We start from the raw sequence: 15,942 nt of genomic DNA on the forward strand, positions 1-15,942 counted from the left end.
AGTACCTGTTTCATCCTTTGTTTTGGGGCACATGAGATGCCCATCGCACTTGTCTCCATCACCTGTAAGGAAGGAACCCCCACATGTCCTACAGCATCTCTAACACCACTTCCTTCACAATCCAACCAACGTGAACCCTTTGTGATCACTCCTACAAAACCAGCTTTGAATCAGAAAAAGCCATTGGCAGAAGCTGTCCAGAATCCAGCTCCAGACAACCCAGCTCCCCAAGCCTGGCTGAACCCTGGACCTGCTGGTGCTCCCCTGCCCTCTGCACAGCACCGAGGAAAGGAAAATACCAGGAACACTTCTACTTGAACCACAAACATCTTGATCAGCATCACAAGAGACAGCAGAGCACAGCGTGTGTGTAAATGTTTGCTGGGAGCAACAGCAGCTTTCTGAGCGAGCTGAACACTGCTGAGATGCTGGAAATAAGCAGAAGTCAGCCTCCGAAGGACAAACCAGACTGGTTTGGGTTGGAAGAGACCTTAGGGACCATCTGGTTCCAAACCTGCCACGGGCAGGGACGCCTTCCATTAGACCAGGCTGCTTCTGCAGCTCCCATTTGCACTGGAGATGCTCACCCGCTCTGCAGGCTGCTGCCACATCAGACTAGGAACAAGCAGACAACCACACACCCACTCCTGATGGCTTCATTTATAGAGCACCTTAGGGTAGATTTCTACGTTTACTATTTCATTCTCTGATCCTCCCCCTCTCCAAGGTGTTTCTGGTGACTGCCAGGTATTTGCAGACCTACTGCTCGATATCCCGGAGCAAACTGCAGTCACCTTTGCTGCACACTGGCTTACACACCCTGAAGAACTCCAGCCAGCGCGACAAGGTGAGGTGAGGGTCTGAAGTAACAGCAGTTACCATTTAAACTACAGTCTGGGACCACGCATACCGTGTACAAGAGAGCTCCAAGCCTGCCTGGCGCACAGAAACAGTGCAGCCTCGAGCAGCACCTCCCTGTACCACCTCAGACCACAGGAGCCAGCATCCTACCACCCACTTCAGAGCCAAACCCGCGGGTACGCCGCGGTTCGCCGCCAGCCACCAGCAAAGCCTTCCTCAGAGCAATCCCTGCCGCTGCTCTCTCCCTGCCCGTGCCCAGCTCTCACTGCGAGTCTCATCACAGGGGATAGTTTACTGAAAACCTTTTATTGTAATCAAAAAGTGACAGAACAGGGCTGCGATGCTCTCTGCAAACCATCCCGCCGGGCCCGGGCCCGGGCCCCTCCGCCCGGCGATAAAACCCAACCCAGATGTGAAAGTCTTCACAGTACAGGGAACTCGCCCAAAGCAACCGCCAGTGGTGAAAAAGAAGATGCCCCAGCAAAACCTTTCATGTTACATGGTCACAACTCACAATTCTGTACAAAATGTTCACTTTTTATAAAGCTCTGATGTAAAAATCAAATAATCAAGCAGCAATAGTTTAAGTGCAGCACAGGGTCTTCCATGTCATTATTTACAACGCTTGAATTCGTTTACATTTTAACAAAATTTAATACAGATGACTTAGGAATTAAGTCATTTTTTATCATCTGTCATCCTATGTCGTGACAGATTTCACTTTTTGGTCATCTTTCTCTTTATCTTTGCTCTTCTTCGATTTCTTCTTCTTGTGTTTGTGTTTTTGGCTCTTTTCCAATTCGGTTTCGTTGCCGAGGTGTTTCTTATGCTTCTTGTGTTTCTTATGCTTCTTGTGCTTCTTCTTCTCTTTCTTCTTCTTCTTCTTCTTGCTGTCCTGGCTCTCCCCGGAGCTGGCACTGCTGCTGTGGCTCCGAGTCTGACTCTCGGACGGGCTGTGGCTGCGGCTGCGGCTGACGCTGGGGCTGCTCTGACTTTGACTCCTGCTGGCTTCAGGCTGCTCAGCTGCGGGAGGAGCGGCCGCATCCTCCTTCACCTTCTCAACAGCCTTTTCTTTGGGCTCTTTTGGGTTCTTCACTGCAGCTTCCTCCTCTTTAGCAGACACGTTACTCTCACTGTCACTCTCGTTGTAGTCCGGGACGAACGCCGCCTCGTCAGTCTCTCGGGTCAGATCAGAGGAGAGCCGTGAGGAGCTGCTGACCTGAGGCTTGGGCTTGACAACGCCTTTATCGTTCTGTCCAGCCACGTTCTCTTTCTCATTCTTTGCCTCAGGTGATTCTTGTTTCACAGGTGGTTTGGTAACACTTGGCTCTTTCTCTTTATTGCTCTTTATTTCTGGGACGTGCTTCTCTTTCTCCTTCTCTTTCTCCTTTTCCTTTTCTTTCTCCTTTTCTTTTTCTTTCTCCTTTTCTTTTTCTTTCTCCTTTTCTTTTTCCTTTTCCTTTTCTTTTTCTTTCTCCTTTTCCTTTTCTTTTTCCTTTTCTTTTTCTTTTTCCTTTTCCTTTTCCTTTTCTTTTTCCTTTTCCTTCTCTTTCTCCTTCTCTTTCACTGAATTTTTATCCAGAGGTTTGTGTTCCTCTGATGTACGCTTGGACTCGTGAGCAGCTTTGTGCTCAGACTGCTTCCGCTCACGTGAGGGACTATAGCTGCTCCTTTTGGCCTCTCCAGTGCCCTTTTTGGACGGCTCTGCTCGCTCCTCTCTCGGTTTACTCTTCTGCGTGGATGCAGAGTCTCTGTTTCGAGAGGGGGAGTCTTTTCTCCTCGCTAGTTCACTCTTTTCATCTCTGCGTTTGGAACTAGAATGATCTCTGCTGCCATCATGCTCAGATTTCTTGTCTCGGTTGGGAGTGAAGTCCTTGGCAGTGGATCCACGGCCAGGATCGTGCTTCTCAGATCTGCCCTCCTTGGAAGACTGAGAAATGGTTTTTCCATTTCCTTGCTCAGCTGCACGCTCCGAGTGGTCTTTTTCTGGCTGAGCACTGCTCTTTCTCTTCTCCAAAGTGTCCTTGTCTGATAACGAATGATCCCGCTCTTTGGCTTTGCCTTTTTCGCTCGACACAGAACTTTTTGAGCTCTTGGCATCATGCTGGGAGCTTTCATAATTCGCCTCTTTTGTAGATTTCTGTGCTTTCTCCAAAGGCTCTGTCTCTTTTTCACTGTGTTTTATGGGGTTTGCTGGCTTAGCACTCACATTTTTTATAACACTAGCAGGTTTTCCTATGCTTGTGGGCACCTGGGTAGATTTAATGTCTTCCTCTTCAGACTCAAAGTCATCTTTATCCCACTTTGACTGAGGGACCTGGATCATAATAATGACATCTTCAGCAGGGGCTGTTATATCATTATTATACTCCTCCATGGTCTTAATGACAGTTCGTTTGGTATCTGTCTTTTCTTCAGGCTTTCTGACGGGGCTTCCTCCAGTGGAACTAGTGCTAAGAGGAAAAAAGCAGGTATTAGTACCGGGTGAGATACACACACCACCATCTATGTGGCACTGTACAAACAGCTTTTGTTTGAGCTCTCAATCTTCAGCATTTTTCCAAAAGATGTTCTATAAAACATCTCAGTGAGTGAGGATCTTGGTGAATCTACTGGCTAAGAGTATGAGCAATCAGGTCATTCAGCATCCTGCCCCTGTACATCTAATTAACAAAGACACAAGATCATCAGCTGGGGGGACTGTCTGATCTGGTAATTCCTTCATGTCCTATTTCTACCAAAGGCAGATAAATCAGATCTTCATTCTTGTTTCAGTATCTAATTAAGCAATTATGGAGAGGTGACTATAGAGAACCAAAGCTCTGTCCTCATGCGCCAGTGCTCTTTACAGGACCTTGAAACGTTTAAAATGCACAATACTGCCTGGCACAGACACATCTGTTTTCCTTGCCTTTTGAAATAAGCTGGGCTTGAAGGAAAACAGAGGGGACACCTCAGTCAACATGTGATGAATAAGAGGGGGAAAGAAAGTCCTAGAAGTCAGGGTCAAACACATCCCCAGTGAATTAATCTTACCAGCTTTCCACTTCTTCAATAAAACTTGATTTTGATCCAAGAATAGCTTGAGAGGAAGGATTATTCACTCATTCAGCATGGATTTAGCTGCTAGTTCAGTAGTCACTGTACACAACCATGCACATTTTGGGAGCGGAGGAAGAAAGAAAGAATAGGAAAAGGAACACGGAAGTACCTGGTGTAGTCTACAAGAGTAGAACTAGATGCATCAGCTGCTGTTACTTTTCTCCTCACTTTCCCCTTGGTTTTCTCTTGTTTCACTTTGCTGCTGCTCGGCTCAGGTTTCTCCACAGGCTCTTTTGCAGGTGGCACATTCTCTCCACTCACAATCTTCTTCCCGGTTTCTCGGTTCAGTTTAATCTTTTTGGCAGGGTTGTTGAGAAAAGCAGATTTGTCCTTGTCTGGAGTTTTCTCTCCTTTCTCACCATCGGGCTCGGCCTTCCCCTTTGGCGACGTTTTCGATTCTGCAGTTTCTGGTTTTGAGGCCTTTGTGGAAGCGGCTTCATGCTCTTTGTCAACCTTTTCCTCTGCTTTTCTTTTTCTTTTTTCAGGTTTTGCATCAGAGGGTTTGCCTTTTTCTGCAGGTTTTTTTGTCTTCTCCTCTTTGGTGGAGGGCTTCTCCGACTTGGCTTCTTTTGGATGGTCTTTCTTTGCCTTCTCCTCCTTGGCTGGTCTGGTTTCTGGGTGATCTTTCGCCCCTTTAGGGTGAACTTTCCGTGGGGTACCAAGAGCCTTCTCGTCCTTTTGAGAGGAAGATGCTTTAACACTGTCTGTCTTTGGCAACTCCTCCTTCACCTTCTTCACGGGAGGTTCTGTTCGAGGAGATTTTTCCCGGTCAGGGTCCACCTTCTCTTGGGAAGCTTTGCCTGGCTTCGCTGCGCTGTCCTTCTTAGGAGGAACGGCCGCATCTGCTTTCCGCTTTGTCTTGTCAGTCTTTGCTTTCGGTTTATCCTTCTCTTTTTTCTCCTTTTCAGACACAGGCTTGAAAGCAATGGAATCCGCTTCCATGGGCTCATCTCTCACAGGAGTGGCATCGTCTCTGCTTGGAAGTATGAACAGGGAATCTGTTTTAACATCTTCTGTTGCAACTGCCTCTCTTGGTTTTCTTGTACTTTCCAACATCTCAGTACTAGCAAATCCTTCATTCTCATCTCCCTTCCTTCTCTTCCGGTGTTTTTTATGCTTATTTCCCTTGCCATCTCCCAGTGGATTTTCTACCTCCTTCTCTTTTGATTTTGTAGGATCTTTGACACCATGGCTCTCTCTTCCGGAGGGCTTTTCGGGATAATTTCCAGCTATACTACGATTGCGGTGGCTCTGCCCACCAGGATAATCCTCCCTACGCCCCCGAGCATAGGGAGAGTTCTCCCTCCTGGCCCCGGGGGCACCAAACCTCTCTGGAGAAAAGTTTTCCCTGCTGACAGGAGGCCGAGGTTGAGCACCAACAGCGTAGCCCTTGTAAAACTTCTCGTACCACTCTCTGTAGTTCCTTTCCCATTCTCTGTATCTTTCCTTCTCAAACGGGTCTCTGAAGTCCACAGATCTGCCATAATACGCTTTCATATCGTATGGTGGAACTTCTCTGTATCTGTTAAAATACTCCCTTTCTCCCTCCCCCTGAGGTACAGTTCGTTTAGTGGGAGACTGGCCTCGAAACACTGGAGACCTCGATCGTGAGTGGTACCTTCTGTACGGGGGTGACCTTGACCTGGAGCGGTGGTACCCGTGTGACCGGGATCGAGACCGATAGTTCCGACTCTTCCCTTTGCCCCTCCTCTGGTACGGTGGAGATCGCGAGTAGGAACGAGAGTGAGAACGGCTGAACGAGCGGGAGTAGGAGCGAGAGCGGGAAGAACCTGATCTTGACTTGGAGTAGGTGTAGGAGCTCCTAGAGTAAGATGAAGCACTATAGGGAGACTTGGACCTTAAAAGAAAACACAACACAAGAAAATAAATGAAGTTAATTCAAACCAGTTGTGCTCCCCTGGTTTTTATTTCCCAAATTTGGTCTGGGTTTTTTCTCTTCAAATGCTTATGTCAAAGCTTCTTTCAGCTGCTGACATAATGCTACTGCAAACTGAAAAACTTGATAACATGTAAGGTTTCTGCTTACAAGACAGAACAGCTGCTGCTTTGTTAGTGTAAAACATACAGGAAGGGTAAGTCTATTTCCACTCACTTCTATCACAGGAGCTACCAGCGCTAGGGACTGATTTAAGGTGGTGTGTACTGGCCTCTACTGGTACGCGAACACGCACATTTTCCACTACTCGGCTACTACATGCAATGCAAATCATTTTTGCTGCAGTAAAATGCAAAAAGAGCAAGTCTTAATGGCTACAGTGCAGTATCAAACACCCAGAAAACACAGTTTAGCCTGCAGACAGCAAAGCTCAGTGTTAAAGGCCAGCTCAGTCTGTTCAACCTCACTGCTTACTTGTCAGTTAGTGCTGCGATCTTACATACAGGACTACTTAATCCACACCTCCAGCCAGATCTCCTGAAGACTTTTGCACATCTCCCACTCTAACCGAGGTTAGCGACCACATTGCGAGAAAAATCCTATCTAAAAGCTTCTAAACTCAGCCTCTAGCAACATGACTCAGTGCCTAGGAAAGATACTGACAGCATTAATAATGGAGAGCTATTCAGACTCCTGCCCAAGTCACTCTGGAGACAGAACACATCAGCTGCCCTCAGTGTTTCCATCACAAGTTTTTCTTTATATTTCTTAAGAGCCATTTCACATCATTCCACATTTGTTCATTATCATCATTCCTCATCTCCAAGTCCTTCACCAAGATTTCTCTATAAGCACGTCTGATCTTTTAAATCCAAAGAAAAATTTAACATTGTCAACAAACCACCAGCCTGCAGTCCAGGTTAACATCTCTCCGGGTTGCCACATGAGATAAACAGAGGAAATGAAGACAATTTCTCTCACTTATCTCCTCCAAAGTGCTTTGAGGTAACGGTTATAATCAGAGTAGGGAGACACAGAGAATCCAGTCATTATCCCTGTCCAGTCTCTGGCCTCCTCACGCTGTCCGGAGGGCAAGGATGTCACTGCAGAGACACTGTATAAGAGAGCCCTGCTCCTTGACAGCTACTGCTCAATTCTAACTATCAGTCCACTAATCACTGCCGTAACCTAGTAAGCTAAGCGAGCTAGTAACCTGCACATGGAACTCCTATCCCTGCTAATCCCCTGAATCATCCAATCCATCTAACGACAGAGGTGGAGTGAACTCCTCCTGATTCTTCTAGACAATCTGCTTCTCCATTACGGACATGTAAAGCAGTTACCTGGAAAACGAACGCCTACGCTCCTTTTGAATCTTTTTATATTCCATCAATTCCTTAGCAAAATCATTTGTAAACTCATCAAGTTTGGACTTTTTCTTTTCCCTGTTAAAATAAGTTTGACCTTTATTACAATTATAGTTTGACCTTTATTACAAAAAGACATCAAGAAACAAAACATGGCCAATATGAGAAAATGTATACTGCATGCAACGCAACAGGTGAACATCCTATTCAAGCAAAACCAGTTGAGAATTCCTACACGTTTTAGGGAAAGTTTTAGAATTACATTTGTCTGGTTTAGCTTTGCATGTTTACCATCTGCAATGGAAAAGTATACTGGAAGAAACACTATGTCATTTTTTCTTATCTCAGATGCACTTTAGTGTAACTGTGGTCCGATACGCTACCGAAATACAACGAGAAAAAGCAATGCAACATCAGCGAGCCAAATACTTACTCCTCTTTAAGTCTCCGTTGCTCTCTGTAAAACTCCTCCCTAGATAAGGGAGGTGCTTGTGTCGTTGGAATGGTATTGGAATGAGCCGTTGGTACTGCTGTTGGTACCCATGCTGATGACATGTTTGCAGGAGCTGGGGGATATCCTGGAGGGGGGACAGTGTACCCAGCGGATGGAGGCTGCCCAGGTGGAAACTGAGGAGGAAACTGTGGTGGTGGTACCCCAGGAGGAAGAGGAAGTGCATGTGGTGGTGGAGGATACAAGGGAGGTGGAGGCACAGGCACAAAGACTGGTGCTGATGCTGGTAGTGATGGGGCCTGAGTCCTTTGGGCACGGTCACCATGCAGGCGTCCTCGATTTGAACTTCTAAAGAAATCCAAAAACTCATGTCACTGTTTGTCACACCCTGCCCTGGTTTCAAAGAGGAAAGCGAATGAAGCGGGAGCATGGTGGCGAGCACTTCTTGCTCTCAACTGATGCATTTGTCTCCCTGTTTTCTGTTCATTTGAGACCACAGCTATTTCTTGATCCTCATACTTGCCTTCCACATCCTCACCCCCAGCAGCTCCCTCAGTCTTCTCTCCTTACACTCAGCCTTCTGACTGGGGATGGTGCTGCCCATGCTTAAGAGACTCCCATCTCCCACGCACCCAGTGCCCACTGCTCCTCTGGCACTCCTTGAGGCACTTCACACTTCTGATCTTCACAGTACTGCACAAACATAAACTGATCTTCTCTCAAACTTCTTCTAACTTCTCCCACCTACGCTTCCTACAGTGTTGCCTCGTGGTGATGAATTTGGCCTGTTCTTGCACCTGAACTCTTATTTTCTTGTTTACTAAATATGAGATTTTAGGCAATCTGTGGAATGGATCCTGAGTTTTGTTTGGATTGATCTTAAGACTCTATAAATGCAATGCACCCTTACAATCCATCTGTAACAATATATATATGTATGCACACCAAAAGGACTAACTTGACACTGCAATAGCATATAGTACAGATCCCCCTCTCTGCAACTGAGAGGGGGCAGCCTGGCTGTTTGAGATGACTAAATCAGAGAAATTGAAAACACTGTTGATTCTTCCAATCATTTGCTCAGTCAGCATCAACTAAGTTGCTGAAGAATGTTGGAGGCTGATTTCTATTAGGCTATCAATTTCTTCAGCCCTATTCAGCCAGTGATCAAACAGGTGGCCTTCCATTGATCTTTACATTAGACTTGATTTTTATATGCAATTATGGTTTCCTCAAAGAGAGTTCATTTTTCAGAGTCCTCTCTTCAATTATGGACTGGAGTTTCATGTTACACGATCTTTCTGCACGCACAGATCCCCTTTGTTAAAGGTAATTCAAATTAAGCCATTGAAAAAGTAATTACCACTTGTATTCTGCACAGCTCTCTGTGTGTAGTTTCATTATAAATCAGCAGATGTGTAAGTTACATGGTACAGCCTAATTTAACAGCTTACAAGTAGTAGCAGTATATAGAATTTGTGTAGGACACTTACAGTTCCCAGCCTGGTCTGCCGCCTGCTGAGCGAATGGCTCCAGCTCTCATGGGATGACCTTTGGGAGTGGAAAGAAGAAAAAGAAAAACCTCTCAACCATTCAGTTTATCTAAATATGGTATTTCAGAAGAAATTCTGAAGTTATCGTTACTTACCAGTTGTGGGTATTGATTGTCCTTGAGGGCCCAGAAGACTTGGTAATGCTGGCTGTCTTAGTACAGGAACTTGATAGCCCTTGGAAAGAAAAGCAAACAGTTAGGAAATGAGCTCTACTGAAGCCCAACAACCACTGCTTATGTTGAAATAAAATTTACCTTCTCTTCCAACAGACTGGTGATTGACAGGGGGGAAGATTTAGAAAGCTCAGCAGCAGTCACCAGAGCAGCAGGAGGTATAACAGTATCATCACTACAAAACAACAGATTAGGTTATTCAAACAGTGTTTTGAAGTGCTACTGGAAATACAAAGCCCAGGTGAGGAAAGGCTGGCTGCTGTAAATAGAGAAAAAAGCAGAATATAATCTTCCCCAGATTGACAATTGTGAGGTTGGCAGATTCCAAAGGAAGCACTGACGAGAGATCAGTTTGGGCTCCTGGTATTCAAAGAGCTCACTCAAAAAACGTCTTATAAAGCAGGCTGAACGTGAACGGATCAGAGTTTTGGAAGATGCAGGAACTGAAATGCTATTAAGAAATGTGCATGTGCTAGTTCAGAGGCTGCCTTAGAGGTCCTGCTGAACTGTGACCCTCAGTGCTGAGCTGAGCCTGGCAGTCTTGTAGACAGAGCAGCTATTTGCATGCAGGGCATAAAGCTGGAAGGATGTAAGCCTTGAACTATAGCCCAGATCTTTAATGCATTTTCATGACTTCACTGGGTTGCAAAATTAGACTGTCGTGTTTACAAATACGTCAAATCTATAGTGTTTCAGTTTCATTATATATCACTGACTACACTCTGTATGACTGAGGATGACTCTAACTTATCCTATTAGCGATGAAATATACTGTAGAAAAAAGCAATGTGAAAACACCCGGTCAATTTTACCTATAATCCTGCTTTTACACTTCATGAAAGTATTTCCCCAGTACTAAAGAGAAATTGATGCACTCAAGGTTTGGCATAACTCCTTTAGGAATTGCTAGCCACTTAAAATCAAAGGCTCCTGGGGAGCAAAAGGCTCCGCTCCTCCTCCAGGGTAAACCTGTACTGAATGACTGTAAGGGAACCAAACGGAAATACTTCTGAGGAAATTCTTGCATGAGGCACAGATGAACTTATCAAAGTAAAAACAAAAGAAAGGACTTCCACAGTTACCTGGAACTGTCCCTAATTACACACAAATCACTAGCTGAGAACTCAAGAATCTGACTCCAGCATTTTGGTGTCTTTGATATTCATCTTGTCTACAGATTTACTCACCGGAAAGGTCCATCTGGCTTTTCACCACGGAGGGACAGGGACACTGCTGGAGGGAGATCAGAGACAACAACAGAAGATGGATTTACAGGCAGCCCAGCTGCCATGGATGATGGACCTGGAGCCAAAGATGACAGAGCAGAACGAGAAGCCAGAGAAGCTAATGGAATCATCAGCGGTTCCGGTCTCGTTGGCCGGAGCAGAGGCTGCAGGTTGCGTGTTATTGTTTGCCTCATGAGAGGTGGTGGAGGTGGTGGTGGTGGCGGCAGCTGCTGCTGCTGCTGTTGCTGCTGCTGCTGTTGCTGCTGAATTTGCTTACGGAGCCTTTTTGTGTAACCGGTTTCATTTTTGAAGTTGTTCACAGCCTAAAGGCAGAAGAACATTTACAACAAGGTACAATGAAACTTCAGCAGATGGAGGAACAAACCCTCCACAGGGTACAATTACTTGTGTATTCCTGTAAATGCCGTCCATCTTGAACTAAATCAACACACAGCTGTATGAACACAGCACACGGAACACTGATGTTAATGACTGGTAACTCAAGAGCGTCTGTATTTCAAGCACTTCAATGTTAACACCAAATGTGAAAGGCAATGCTGTTAAACAACAGCATGACCTCAATTTGCCAAAGTGTCTCTAATGAGTTGCCAGCTCCTGTTAACAACAGACAAGGTATCTGAACAGTAAATGTAGCCTTGTTCAATTTACCCTTAAGGAGATACAAATTGATATTTTCTTCCCTTTCTGCTTGTTACAAATAGACTTCCCTCACAGTTTACACAGAAACAGTTGTTACCTGGCGTAGGAACTTGTTGGCAATTAAAGCGTCAGGAGAAACATCTGTCTGATGACACGTTGGGCACGTATGCTCCTCAGACTCCAGTAATGCTGTTCTAATACCTGTGAAATGAGAATAACCAAAACCGGTTTTAGCCAAACTAAGGAAATACTTGGGGTTCTAACAAATTCTAAAAACACTTCAATGTCAACCTTCAGGTAAATAAATAAAACACATCTCAAAAAACCACTGGCAGGCCTGAGTTCTGAAGGTTTTAACCACCACTCCCATGGAGAAGAACGTGGATTAAATGCCAAAATGTCTGTGTGTTGCAGACCCATGTAAGTCACCAGACTTGGCTGTATAATCGTGAGTGAGCAAGGGTTGTGGACAAACTCAGTGTATTTGATATCTAATACTGTAATCACCTTCACAGTTATCCCTCTTCTCATACTTGCTCTTCCATGCGTAAAGAAGACTTAACTAGATACATAAGGGAAAAAAGCTTTCTGCCATTTCTTCCCCCACCCCCCCCCCTTATACTCATATATTCCTGTTCAAAGTATACTCAAGTATTAAATAGAACTAGTAATAATTTCCTTATTTCCCATTTCTGCTTTCAGCAGATTAGATCTGACATTTCATATTAACACACACGTACATTCATCACAATAACTGTTTCCACAGCAGGGAATAACAACTGCATCCGTCATGATATCTTTACAAATGAGACATAACAGCTCATCTGGAATAGGATCGTCTTCTTCTGAGGAGGAGGATGGCTCCTCTGGCAAAAAAGGAGGCTTTTCCTTCTTTCCTATAGCATAAGCTTCCCTGGAGGAAGGGTGGGGAAAGAAGAAGAAAAAAGTTAAAGGGAAACTTTTCCAAGCTTTGCATTTTACCAAAGGAAGGTAACAGATGGAATCCTCACTCCACATCAGCCTTCTGAAACACAGGCATTTAGTTTCAACCGATTTTCTACAGCCACACCACTACAATAGGGAGGGGAAACAATCTTCCTTCTGCAGAACTCTCCCACTCATTGGATCAAGAAATTAGCCCAGACTAGAAAAATATTTGACAGCTAGAAATCAGATGAAATGAATCCCATCTCTCCTTCGCCAGAGGGCGAATGTAAATTGCAGGCTCAGGATAAAGCTAGTCTCCAAGTAATTGCATTTGATAAAGGAAAGAAGTCAATGTTACAGCTTCTACAAAAGGAGATCCATGACAGAAAAACTGACGTGCCACCAAGTGCATTTTAAAGCAGCCACCCTCATCAGCACACGCAGTATTTTCTCAGCTTATAGCAACAGTGGAACTTCAGTCTGTTTCACACTACGATTTTAAGGTTGAGATACAATGACAATGACAGCTCCCCCTTCACTAGAGATGCTGGCCAACTTGGTCGCAGTGCTACTCAGGCAGGTACATACGGTTTCTCTCACTGCCTTTGTGGTCAGGAATTCCCAATGGATTCCATACTTACGCATCAATGGTTGGTATGGCGTATTTTCCAGTGTTTGTGAGCATGGCACCCTTGGTGTTGGGATCTTTCACCTCCATCATGAAACTCCTTGGAATTCCTGTGCTCTTTTTAATTCTGGGAACAGACTCAAAGTTTTTGTCCTGTTAAGAAAAGAAATGCACATTCCTCATCTCAAACACACTCTTCAAATGAGACTGCAATTACCATTTTAAGCAGCAAAAACCTTTAATCCTCTCCTTTTACCTAGCATAAGAGCTGCTGAACTAAAACACTTATTACCCTAAATGTGCATGGCCAGGATGTTCCAAAGGCTTGAGCAGAGTTTTGAGCTCAGCAGATATTCCTGGCTTAACCTCAGGTTCCTTAAGGGTGAAACATGCCTTAGCTCACCATCCCCTGGGAGAAGAGACACAAACCTGCTCCTCCTCCAAATTCCAAGAGAGAGCTTAAGTCAAGGCTCTGGATCAGCCACTGGAGAAACTTCTATTCACCAGCTATAGATGAAGGCTGACTTCACACCTCATGCATATACATTCAGTGACAAATATTAAATGTATAAACACTCAACCAGAGACTTGGGTAAGCAAAACAAAACATTTAACACATGGGGTCAACGGAACCATCTTTTTACACAGAATACTAAAAATTGTCAACTTTCATGAAAAGAAAGAGTTAAAAAAGAGAAAAATTCCCAGTAATATCAAAATACATCAAAATACACCTGAAAGTTCACAGAGAAAGATCCGGACACATTTAATGCCTATGACCTAGAAAGAAGCAATTCTTAACATGAGCATGCCTGGATTTGTTACCAGCTGCCAAGGCAACAAAATGCAACCCTCAGCAAGAGCACAAGCCCCCCCTCCCCAACCTTACCCCATTTGTTGGGCAGTTCTTTATATAGTGGCCAGGTTTCCCACAGCGAAAGCAAGTGTATGATGGTGGAGGCGGACCCACGGGCTTCTTCATGTAACTAGAAGGTTTTGGGGAAAAAAAGAGAGAAGAGATGGGTGTGTGTTTGGTTAAAACCAATGTCTCCACTATTGTTACACAATCTTCAGAGAACACATTTGACATTCCGGACACTTACTTGACTGGATCATATTCATGGCCAGACTGTGTCATCATAGCTTTTATTTTATCTTCTTCGGAAGCATTGGCTTCAGCCAGATTGGCGGTCTGTTTAACAGGCAATTATTTGACACACACATTAGAAACACATTTAAGCCCACACAGCCAAAGACAACACCACTCATCCAATCCTGTAAAGAGCAGCACAACACTAGCTGAGCTTGCATGAAAACAGCTGCTTATATAAAATATATTTGTCCTGAAGATGTTCTGGGGAGTCCTTACGCCATTACATGATGTTTATGTGCCTGTCAGCCTACTTGAAAAGAGCATTGTTGGGCACTCAAACCTTAGGCTCTGTTTGTACCTGACATAAAGGCTTGTGTAACCAGTCCAGTTTTCTTCCACGTGGACTGAAGCAATGTGTAGAAAAAAAAATATATACACTATCCAGTGTTTTTAAACTGATTTTGAAGCTCCAGACTATTTGAAGGAGAAGATACACACTGTACAATTGATTAAGATGTATGCAAGTAGCATTATCTACATTTTGCAGCATTAAAAGGACACACAACTTAGGAGTTGGGGCAGTTGTTTTTGCTTGCTGAAATTCAGACATGGAAGCACTGAAATGAATCCAGCTCCTTCTGGTGCCTCAGACAGACACAAGGTTCTCTTCAGCAGAAACGTGACCATCATGTGCCGTGGGCAGCCCAAACTGCGTGTCCCCCCACTAACTTCTCCAGATTAAATGATTTAACTACAGTAAGAGCAACCTGCAGGCTCTTCCCAGTTGACTGTGTCCTTTTAATTTACAAATCATAATAGAAACCTTATGCAGAACTAGATCTTCAAATTACTGAAGCCAGCTGATTTAAGTAGCATTTGTTAAAGTATTTTTATTACACACTAGTCCAGATACAAGCAGGGTCTAAGGGAGTGACTGTAAATGATTTGGACCTTCAAACACCTACCACTCAGATCAAGCACTCATGGTTCTGGTTTTATATGCATTCATTCACAAAAGCAACCAACTAGTTTCAACTTTTTATTAAATGGTTGTTTCATATACACAGGAGTTTCCCAACAGTAACACAATCCAGATCAACAGCTGTGAAATCATTGCCATTAACACGTACAGAAAACTTTACAGGTATTTGACTAATTTGTTTGAACCCAAACGGTTTACAAAATACATCCAAAGCCCACAAAACATTACTAGGAATAGACCAAAATTCAAAGATGGCATTTAATACAGAGCAATAATAAACCAGAAAACTGTTAACACATTGCCTCCACGCTAAGGCAGCCTGGACTCAAGAGGTTAGAGGAAGTAACAGTTTTGAGCTGCTTTCTGATATGCCCCTGCATTTGCCTGACATCCTTAGTTTTCCTCCAAAGTTTATCTGCGTACACACCTGGACAGCTTGTCACATTTTAGAATAAAACCTCACATGAGTTTACAGAGCCGAGGACACGGTTAGGGACAGCACTAATGGAGACCAATTGCTTTTGGTGGCTACCTCCAGAACTATTTTGCTGGGCTGTTTTTTTTTGCCCAATGCACACAATTTGATTTCTGCAGTGGGGCAGGGAAGAAGTGACCGGGGGAAAAGATTCCTCTTTCTTGGAAATTAGCTCCAGCCTTTGTTTTGGGAAGAGACAACTAGCTCCTCTGCACTGGGCCCTGCCTTCTCTAAGCTTTGTCACTTCAAAGACTAGGAATTAAGCGGCTGGCACTATGCCTTTTCACCGAGTGCAGTCACTAGTGCTTTCCCAGACAAAGTTACACATTGTTGAGCAAAAAAAGCAAGCAGTTCCATCGCAAAACATGGCATTACAACAGTTCCAGAAGGTCACAGCTGCTAGTTTATGCCACACATACACATTGGTATATTCCTATGAACAATGAGGTACATTTACACAATTTACACAGTCTGCGTTCAAACAAATTAGATCGGGTTGTCCACTGTCTACTACAGCTTATGGAATTGTGCAGCATTCCAACAATGG

General features: G+C 44.3%; 1 protein-coding gene across 1 annotated transcript in view; it reads right to left on the bottom strand.

The window, feature by feature from the left end:
- Positions 1–1,377: 1,377 nt before the first annotated feature.
- RBBP6 (RB binding protein 6, ubiquitin ligase) overlaps positions 1,378–15,942 on the bottom strand; it is a 35,026-nt gene continuing 20,461 nt past the window's right edge. Inside the window, exons 7-19 of the mRNA XM_057398006.1 lie at positions 13,949–14,037; positions 13,735–13,831; positions 12,859–12,998; positions 12,031–12,203; positions 11,388–11,491; positions 10,592–10,953; positions 9,486–9,579; positions 9,327–9,405; positions 9,172–9,229; positions 7,661–8,026; positions 7,204–7,305; positions 4,073–5,821; positions 1,378–3,314 (exon numbers count right to left, since the gene is read on the bottom strand). Coding sequence (XP_057253989.1) covers positions 1,562–3,314; positions 4,073–5,821; positions 7,204–7,305; positions 7,661–8,026; positions 9,172–9,229; positions 9,327–9,405; positions 9,486–9,579; positions 10,592–10,953; positions 11,388–11,491; positions 12,031–12,203; positions 12,859–12,998; positions 13,735–13,831; positions 13,949–14,037 — 5,166 coding nt within the window. The 3' untranslated portion in view covers positions 1,378–1,561. The remainder of the gene's footprint in view (positions 3,315–4,072; positions 5,822–7,203; positions 7,306–7,660; positions 8,027–9,171; positions 9,230–9,326; positions 9,406–9,485; positions 9,580–10,591; positions 10,954–11,387; positions 11,492–12,030; positions 12,204–12,858; positions 12,999–13,734; positions 13,832–13,948; positions 14,038–15,942) is intronic.

The sequence above is a fragment of the Pezoporus wallicus genome, unplaced genomic scaffold (genome assembly GCF_028554395.1).
Source record: "Pezoporus wallicus isolate ANWC-B61680 ecotype Strahan unplaced genomic scaffold, APGP_CSIRO_Pwel_v1 contig_6274, whole genome shotgun sequence".
Classification (NCBI taxonomy): Eukaryota; Metazoa; Chordata; class Aves; order Psittaciformes; family Psittacidae; genus Pezoporus; species Pezoporus wallicus.